At 33.1% G+C, this 10,706-nt stretch overlaps 1 protein-coding gene across 1 annotated transcript in view; it reads right to left on the bottom strand.

Annotated features, from left to right (window-relative positions):
- The window catches only part of LOTGIDRAFT_201560 (hypothetical protein), a 41,339-nt gene extending 33,462 nt beyond the window's left edge, over positions 1–7,877 (bottom strand). The window contains exon 1 of the mRNA XM_009052441.1: positions 6,938–7,877. Within this exon, the coding sequence (XP_009050689.1) occupies positions 6,938–7,865 (928 nt within the window). The 5' untranslated portion in view covers positions 7,866–7,877. The remainder of the gene's footprint in view (positions 1–6,937) is intronic.
- Between the last annotated feature and the right edge of the window lie 2,829 nt (positions 7,878–10,706).

The raw sequence follows: 10,706 nt of genomic DNA, 5'->3' as shown, positions 1-10,706 counted from the left end.
CTAGATTATAGAATAGTTTAAACAAGGTTCTAGTGTAATTTTATTGTACTTCATTACTAAATTATTACTAGGTTTTAATGTCATTATATCATACTTCATTACTAAATTAATACTAGGTTTATAAAAAGTTTTATTCCATAGTTACTGAATTATAACTGAGTTTCAAAGAAATTATATCATAAATCATTACTAAATTATAACATCATTACTAAATTGTAAATAGGTTTTAATACAATTACATAATACACCATTACTAAATCATAACTAGGTTTTAATGTAATTATGTATATCATACATAATTACTAGTAAATTGTTGCTAGGTTTTATTTTGAAAAAAAAGTCTCAATAGGCTAAACTAGAAAAAGCTAAAAAAGTATCTTGGTTTACGTTTAAAGGGATATTATTTCTCAATGAAGTCAAACGTATGAAAAACAAAACTTAAAACTGTAAGCGGATACTATTGAGTGCTATATGGGTGGGGTTACATAATATAAATAAAAACGTTAGAAATAGGAAATTATAACTTATAATTTATAAAAAGGTCTACAATTACCAATTATATTTAACTTTTATCTCGATTCATTAATTACGAAAATCAAAGAAATTATACTAGAATTTAAAACTTTACTTCAAAATTGTGACACTTGCACAAAATTATGTCGATATTTGTAAACAAATTATTATATAAACATTAACAGTGAGCTAGAGTGAAGGCCGAGGAGAGTTCTACGTTCACTTTGAAAAAAGTTGTTCAAAAAAACCCTTTGCCTTGATATGTCACGAGCTGTTCAGTCAAAAATTCCCTAAAAGCTAAGATTGTGTCAGAAGTTCAGAATGATCAAGTAAAATCGACTTTAAAGTTCCATCCGAATTTTCAAGAGGAAAATCGCTTATTGTGGTTTGGGGAAGAAATCAGAAACCAAAAGTGCTGTAACAGGCACCCCTACCAGTGCAAATAGACTCTATAGGAAAAGTGCCGACCCCCACCCCTCTACTAAAATGGCCATAACTTAACTGTTCAAGTAAAACGATTTTCAAGAAATTTCTCGAGACCAAACATCATCAGGGTGCAGTTTTCAGCTGTGCTCTTTATCCTGATGCATTCCAGAATTTCTTTGTAGCCACAGCTGTAAAGTTTCTCTTGAATAACCTACTCGCTCTAGCGCCGAGTTGGAATAAAACTATCCCAGTAAATAATGACAATAGTGACAAAGATATTCTCATATCCAACCAAGTGTCATGTACTCTTCTAATATTGTAAAGCAACATTATGTCGTAAGAAATAGGAATACTGACTACAGGTGCCCCAATTGTTTTGAAAAGATAACCTAGACTCGATGGTATTTATATTATTAAGCAGTTTATATGATTGAAATTTATTGACTGTCATACCCAGGATTTATAGTAACACTTTTACACACATTGGCCCACAATTTGGGAATATTTTATAGAGACAATGGTGATAAGACACGTTTTGAGGACTACCTAACGACGAATCAACAATTCGCCTTCAAAGTTTAAACAGTGATTGAAGATAGATATATTAAAGATAAGTGGTCATTTCGCACCTCGCCTGAATAGAGAGATCTATATTCACTATGGTTGTTATGAAGACCAATACAACCCACCACAATAAAGTTCAATAAAAACATTGTAATTTATTTATCGTTAGGTCTAAGTTGACAAATGGCTTAAACTAACACCTGTGTCTACATTCATTCTAAATACTAGCAAATACATTCCGATAATCTTCGTCTTTACTTTTCATGATTCCCTTCATCATTTTCTTACCAAAATTATAGTTATGTGGGCTGTTACAGAAGAACAGTTTGAAACTAACCCCTAAAGCGTCGCTGCTTTCAGCAATGACCAATGCATTTTTTGGTACGATCGAAAATTCGTACGAAAAATCTGGTTATAACTTTCAAAGCCTTGCTTCTTTCAGCAATGACTAATGCATTTTTCGGTGTGCTCGAAAATTCGTACGAAAAATCTGGAAATAACTTCCAAAGCGCCGCTGATTACAGATAATGCTTTTTTCACTACGATCGAATATTCGAAGAAACGTGGGTTCACTGGATTTTGGTTTTATATTTTTGTACCCTGTACTCTTTGCAGAAGAAAAGCCACATAATTACAACGAAACGATATTGGACCACCATCTGGAAAGTGAACAAAGCGTAGGACACTAGTGTTTTAAAATTACCATGATACAAATTTTCGCGCATTTTCTCAGCTTCTCAATCCTGGTGCTGTTTTGCGTCCCAGAATTAGTTTACATGCGAATGTATGCCAAAATATGTCACGTATTATTCTGATATAATTTTTTTGTCAGCCCGCCAAATCGAGCAATCTGGTTGAAACGATCCCCTTGAAAAATTGCAATAGAAAAATAGCATTGTTAAAGGAGTGCTATTCGGGTGGCCAGATAAATAGTAGCTAATAATAAAGTTGCTCACACAAATACAAGTAATTTGTCTGACATTGTTACATTAAATACATTCAAACCTTGTGAATGATAAAAACTAGAAAATAGAATAAGAAAGCATAATGAAAAGAAAAGTTGTTGATGATTAGAATAGTAAATAGAAGACCTGTGAATCGTTTAAAAACCTGTATACATTACAAATAATAGAGCAGTATTGTGAACAGCTATAACCATTTTAACAAAGACATTCTCGACTAGAAGAGCACGCCGATTTTTCGCGGGTTTAATTAAAGACTTAAAGCACAGAGAAAGAAAAGAATAAAAGGAGTAAAAAGAAGTAAGAAATGGGATTTGGGTAAAATTCAAACATTTTGTGTCTGTCGATAACCAGTTGAAGTATGTGTTCTTAAGGTGTAAATACCAAACGCTTAGATAGTGAGTGTTAAAATGTGCTCTCGTGTGAGATTGAAAGAGAGAGAAGTTTCGTTTTAAATACCCCATGTTACTGTGAATGCAGTCACATCCTTTACGACTTCGCTAGTGAAAGTTTACTAGAAAAGTACATAACATCGCAATATGCGGTTCGGGTTATTATCCTTACTGAATCTGCAGGATCGAAAATGCATATTAATTTTGATGAAAACAGCCAACGCAATAACCGACATTTTTTTCAAATTAAAGGTTTTGCGAACCACGCATATTTCAAAATATATCAAACACCGTGGAAATCGTCTTATCAGATTTCGGAAAACATATCTAACTAATATTTGTTCTTCCGCCCATGCAAAATTCTGATTACATATGTACTTAATTCAATTACAAACTCCCAAAGGAAGGTGGGGCTGGTCGAACCTTTTATTTATAACAATCGATTTCTAATGATAATGTAGCCGTAATCTATTTAAAATGCAACCATATGCAAGTTACTTCATTTCCAGAAGCCCTTTCTCACGATCGTTTTCATTTTATTACAACGTTGTCATGTTTATTCTGTTTTAAAGTCAAATCAGTACAAATTTTAAGACTTTAATTTGTTTCACACCCAAGGTGTTTCAAGTAATCGCTCTAAATACTTTTCAACACATTCTTATAGTAAGAGGTAGTTTTAAAACAAAGATAATCTGTAAAGATGATCAGAAGTTAGGTAAGTATAAAAGAGATAAAGAGGATTTCAACAAGTTCTATTGGTATAAATTAATATTTTCATACAGAGATTGCTGTTAATCTGTCAATAATACCGTCTCACATGACTTTACTAACAGTTTCTGTTACATTTCACTATCATGAAAACTAGCACTCTGTCGAACGCCAAAGCAGTACAGTCCATTTACGACCAAATTACTGTGGTTGTCCATTCAAACGTAAACATGAAGCAGTGATGGATCTTGCATAACAAAGACGCTCATTGGTATTTGGAAGCGATGTTAACTACAATTTTTCAGCAATTTTTGGTGCAAAATATAAGTTAAACTTAAACCAAAACCCAGAACGTAGAGTACAATGTCTACAAAAAGTAACCATATCAATGGCCTTGTTTTCGAAAACCTAATTTAAACAAATCCTAACTTAAAACAGAAATTTGATTGGTTAATAATGTAAAATTTAAAAGCAGTTTAGTAATTGACCAATCATATGAACAAATTCAAAGTTCAGAGTTTTTGTGAAAAGAGTCTCGAAATGTGAACTAACTGCACTATACATCAGTATATCTATGTATCTAGATACATGCTGTATAGAAATTATCTTTATCATGTCTTAAATCCGTTCAGGTATTTTACTGTTATTAATCGGAAATCTCACCAGGAATTCAAACTATATCAACCTGTACTTTTCATTAGAAATAAAAATAAAGAACTACTCAAACATCTCCCTGTAGACAGAACAGTTTAAAAACCATTCACTTTTACATTTCAGTGTTAAACTGCAGTCGATATGAACCAACTAATCGTTTATACGATCGCGTCTTTCTGTTTATGTTTTAAACTAACATTTTCAATGTAAATAGCATACTTCCTTCACAAAATAAACCACCTTTGCTTTCATATACCATTCATATATTTTCATATGAATTTAAATAAAATATTTTTTCAAACGGCCTAGAAAAATAGAAATAATTTGACAGTAAAGTTAAATTTTCTACCATGTAGACTGAAGTTTTTAAAACATGCCAACTCGAATCAGATAATTTCACCATAAAACCAGTAAAGAAATAGAAATTCTACAATAATAAAAGTTAAGTGTAAAAGTTGATTAGAGGAAAAGCGTTTTGAAATCTTTATCTGAGTCTCTTTAATGAGATTGTATCAAGTAAATGGTGAATTCCTTTACCGTGGAACTTGATCAAGTTAGAAAATTAATGGTCTGAACTTCATTTTCAATTTCGCTGTATATTAAAAAGATAAGTATAATGAGCCTTGTCATATTGGAAGTTAAAATATATTATCATTATGATTGAATAAAGATTGTCTACTCAGCAACTTCTTCTCCTAAAAGTGAAAAGAATTTCATAATTTTTCTGTCGGGTTCTATTAAGTATTGGTCAATTTTTCAACTTGTCTTTGTTAACACACGTCAGTATTTTGCCAGACAATTGAAAATGGCATTATAACGTCTAGGTTTTAATAGGCAAATAACTTTTGTTAATCGTAAATGGTATTATTCGACAATATGCAATATGTGGCATATAAAAACTTTATGGCTTTTTCAAACGGAAGTAGGTCAGCACAAAAATTCATTCATATAGCATAGAAGCATGTTATTTCCAAATTGACCTTACTATATTATTGTAATACCATATTCTCTGTCGTTTGTATTGCTTTGCTGTGAGCATTCTATTGCCTCTCTTATTCACTTCAAGAGAAACATTGACTCCGTTTCCATTTGCCCAATCAGGTAAAGAAAAGTAGGTCGTAAAACTCCATTCATTTCATTTCATTTCCAATGTAAACTTTGAACTCCGTCTTCATTTGCCCAATCAGGTAAAGAAAAGTAGGTCGTAAAAATCCATTCATTTCATTTCATTTCCATGGTATACTTTAAACTCCGTCTTTATTTGCCCAATCAGGCTCAGAAAAGCAATCTCCATTTAATTTCATTTGTATCCCTTTGGGAAGTATTTCTAACTTAGTTCTTTTCAAGATGTGTATTTCCAGCTCCGTATATCTCTCAATTCTGATACGTATTTTGCTCTATCCTTGCAGATGTTCTTGCACTTTAATCTGATTTGTTACAGAGAATTTCATACAGTACATTTAACAATTTCTTTCAAATAAACAAGTTTAAGTTGGAGCGATAGAAACAACCCAGAACTAGCCTTGACTGATTCAATGAAATCGAACGCGAACCTTTTCAAAAGCAGTTAACCTTCTGTTAATAGAAAAGCCTTTTATTATCTATTTAGTATATATTAATTCATAATAAATATATCTATATATTTTATATAGATCAGATTTTCTATATACCACAATAAACTTAATGGTTTGAATTCATGATAAATTGTATAACGGTGATCACTATAAATTGCGAGGAATTTCTGAATATATCAATTTTATGTTCAATAAAATCATAAACAAAACATAGAAATATTGTATTTAGAACATAAACCTACTACTATAATAGCCCTACTCCTGATACTAAAATATCAGTTATTGACTGACAAGCTAATTACTAGATTGTACACATGCTGGTGCATATTTTGAAAAATGAGGCTTTTATCTCAAGCCAATGGCTTTCCGGTAACTATTATACCATTGCCAAGAAACAATTTTATGTGAATTTTATTCTGTTCTTGATAACAATTTATCTATTTTCATTCATGGGTTTTTATTTAACATTTTCTGTGTTTTTTTCGCTGTCCATCGATTACTTTGTTTTTTTTTCGGGTTTATTTATCGTTTGTTTTGTGTATATGATTGTGATGCCTTTTAAGATGTTATGATTTAATTATAAAGCTTACTAGAACGTTCTCTCCGTAAAGATATGACTTGTGTCATTTATTTTTTATTCATTAATTATGTAGAATGGTTCCTAATTTGGATAGGTTTTCACCAAGATTGTGGCCTTATTGTCCAATGATATTGTCGATATTATTTGGGTTTCATATTGGTATTTTTACGTTTGGGTATAAAATCTCTTTATTTGTTTGTTAACTGATGATTGTGATATATGTATTAATAGCTGATAATTGTTTAGAATAAGTTTTAATATTCAAGGTGGTTTAATATGAATGAATATTGTGGTATGGTACTATTATTCTATTGCTCTTATATTTTGTCCCTGTGTGGTAGATTTCTGAAACAGTTTTGTTCTGTAGAAGTTTTGTACTTGGCTAAAACCATTGATTTGTTGTATTGAGGCTGTTTGTTTCTCATTTTGAACAAATGGTGCATGGATGAAAAGCGTTGATTTTTTCAGCAGTGTTGTCTTGAAGCTTCTGATAAGATTGCTGAAGGTGGTGTTGTGTTGTGTTTGTAATGATACAGCAATCATATGACAAAATTAAGAACTTACCGACACATTCATTTGCTTCTCTAGCACTAGCTCTAGACCAAGGTCGATCATAATGGAATGGTTTACATCTTTCACAATCATCACCAGCAGTATTATGTTTACAATCACATCCTAAACGACCATTCTTTAATGGGATACATTGAGAGGCATGACCATTACATTTACATCTACCACCAACAGCAAAATCAGATAGAGAATAATAATAGCTTTCTCTGGCTCCTTCTTCATCTTTCTCTTCATCACCATACGTATTTAATTTATTAAAGACAACTTTAATATCAGTAGCAGTAACCCAATCTTGAAGTACGGGGCTATGATCGAATGCATAAGCAGATGGTCGCCCTTCTAACGTACTGAAGGCCACCCTCGCGCCACTAAGGGGGTCGATGTTGCTGTAGGCCTCGGTACATAATGCCTCCTGCTCGTTAGCTTTCGTAACAATGGCGCTGGGGGCTTTATTATACATTTCTTTACAATTACTTGAGTAATATTGAAATGGGATCCACGTTTTACCATAATCAACACTTTTATAGATTGTCATTGAATCGGGACGAGCTGAACAAAATTGTAAACTAATATAAGTCAATTCGTATTTTTTACCTAAAGATAAGGTTAAGGTTACATTATTGGGATACTGAACAAAAGGTTCTGACATCCAGCAAGTTAAATTATTGGGATTATTTAAGTCTGTTAAGTATTTTGACGGATGTTTTCTTTTCGGATGATTTGCGTCACAAATAAAACAGTTTCGAATGATCTTGCCCTCTTTGTCCGTGGTGGACTTACAGTACCTACTTGGTGGTGAGCCACAAGTACTCGAAGCCACTACTTCCATTCCAAAAGCCGCGTTCACAAAGTCTGGAATACATCGTTTAGGGTTCGAATCCTCGTAACAAGGATCGGGTGGATGCTGTTGAGCACTGAACATATTACTGATATATTTCGTAGCCACGACATAGTCTATGAAAATAAATCCAGTTAATATAAAGATTTGTAGACGGTATAACCAACCGCTACGACGAGTCCCGTCACTTAAAACCATGGTTCACTTTTATACCCGTTTAAAGTTTCACAAGAAAAAAACCTCCACAATTTTTTAAAAAGAATTTTAGCACATTAATCCTGTCTGATTATCTCTTAAATTTCAAAATGTTTGATAACAATGTTAAATATGATATCATCACTTGTTGAAAATTGAACAATCCTTTTACTCCTATTTCATTTTTCCTCACCACCGTAAACTTATGTGTTGATAAAATTTAGGTTATCCTTTCCTTCCATTATAACAATCCACAAAACATTCGGCCCTCGGGCCACCAGAACGGTTCACGTGTGTTGATATCTGGTTTACCTGTTGATTACAAATTGACCTTTTTACAGATTATGTCTTCTCACTGTTTAGATATACTAACATTCATTCGATGCACAGATTTACAAAAAAAAATGTTGAAGAATGGGCGTTAAATAAATCTAACGTACGTCATGTATAATTACAATGTCTCCGACAGAACAACACGTGTGTTATGGGTCATCACCTTTAGTACTATAAGATGTACAGGTAGGTCCGATCTGGATCCTAACTAAATAGAAAATATACCCAGTATTACATTCACTATATCCAAAACTCGAATCTCCAAAAAATCCAACGTGATTGGCATTTGTTGTCGTCAGTTGATGTTGGAAACGCCTTCTAACTTGAAAGTAAAAGAAGATTGTTGTGTTCAATAAATTGTATGAACGTCTTAGCTCCTCCCCTTCACACTTTGAACTGTCAATCAGGCGTAATTAAGTAAAGGCCCCTCCACACACGAACACAAAGGTACTGCCTATCCAATCTAACTAGTGGTGTAAAATAAGTATTTCGTGTAGAGTTGTAGTTGTGAATGAATTGAGAACAAATATAACGGTGATAAAGAGATGTATAGAAGTTATGAGCGAGATATGATAAACGCTATATACTATCATATATCAAACGCGTCAAATATAACATTTCTTATAAACTAAATAGTTCGGGGAATATGCATGAATAAGGGATATCTAAATGACCGCTTTGAAGAGTAAACGGCAGGTTCCAAAGTACGAAGGTGTCTTGGGCTTTCCATTAAAACAGTGCGCCATTCGACATTCTTTAGTTCAATTGCTTCCTGATTGTGAAATCATTTCATTCGAGGGAAAGTATCTATGCAAATGAATCTTAACCTTTGACCTCCGATTGATAAATAATTACCATACTATAATCTTACGTGACAGTGTTGCCATCTGCTTCAAGTCATGCTTTGTGAACATTTCCTAATAGGGCAGGGGTGTATGTCCTCGAGTTTTTTTCTTTTTACCGGCGGTTAATGTCTTGCCAAATTTTTCGCCGACTGTTGCCTGAAAACAGATGATTTGATGGGGTTTACATATTTCCTTACCCCTCTTTGAAAGCACTGGCCAGGGCAGCTTCCTATATGAAGCTCACAGTGTACCAGACTTCATCGTTTTCGAACAACGCAATTTCCTTAGAGTAATTTTAATAACACATTGTAAATGCTTATATTAGGCGGGTATTTAATTTGTACTTACAAACCCCTGAAATAGTCTGACTTGAATAAATGTCCCCTAATTTAATATTGTAATAAATGTAACTGTCAAGATGTTACGTGATATAATCAGTGACATCTATTATAAGTATGGAACAGGGCGTAGGTTATCGGGGTAGCCCAAACGACTACTGGCAATGAAGGACAGTCCGATGTGTGTTCATATCTGATCATTTGTACAAGTTGATGTAGTAAGTAAAGTACAAATTACGGCAAAATTAGACTTGACACAGGCAATATGGTCCGAGGTCCCGTGAGCTACACGTTAAAGATCCTTCGGTAGGTACAGACCGCAAAAGAGAAGACTGCTGACTGATGTACACGACAATTCCTACACATATTATGTGAACCAATATCTGAGTTGAGCAAGCTTACTGTAAAATGAGCAGATTTCTTAGAACAAGTTCGAATGGTAAAATTGCGAAGCCAATTGGCTGCATGTAAATGTGATAAAGTACAGTATGCTTGTGTTTTTTTCGTATTTTAATTTGCAGATATGTTATAAATAAAGTTATTATTCTGGACATCTTGATTCTGTTCACATATGAAACTATTCTCAAAATATTATATAGTAAAACATAACAAAGCAATATCCATGACAAAATTAAATGCTAGTATCTAATGATGCGTTGTCAATAGGGCAATATTATGAAAACTTACAAGTACAAGAACACTTGTCGAGAATTCAGAAAATAGTTCAATAACTAAATGATCTAGAAATGAATATGAACAATGAAAAATTAAGATCCTTAAGGGACTTCTTCAACAACCCAATTATTGGAAATAAGACGTTCACTTTTACTTTGACCACAATAATACTACTAATCATTTAGTAATGAATGATTCACATATTGTATTAGTGGGATGGTCAGTCACAATTACATCTCCTTCTCATTTCTAATGGTCAATTGGTCAGTTGCTTGACCACCACCTGCAACCACTTGATACTAGTCAGAACTGAGCATAAAACAATGTCGGGTTACGATTAGCCTTTACAGATTTGTTAGATTGAGATACGATCATCTTTGTTGAGACGCGTGAAACCTTGTAATGAAGCTATTGTGTCCAGGCGTGATATTGACCCTAGCCATTGTAGTCTCCACTAAATCCTTTCCTTGATAAATGACCAGAGGGGTGTTGCTATGTCCAGATATCGGCTTAATTTTAATTAGAATATTTGTTTATTG

This window comes from Lottia gigantea, assembly GCF_000327385.1.
Source record: "Lottia gigantea unplaced genomic scaffold LOTGIsca_182, whole genome shotgun sequence".
NCBI classification, from domain to species: domain Eukaryota; kingdom Metazoa; phylum Mollusca; class Gastropoda; family Lottiidae; genus Lottia; species Lottia gigantea.
The sequence above is the reverse complement of the archived record's forward strand: the minus strand, read 5'-3'. Positions and strand labels throughout refer to the sequence as shown.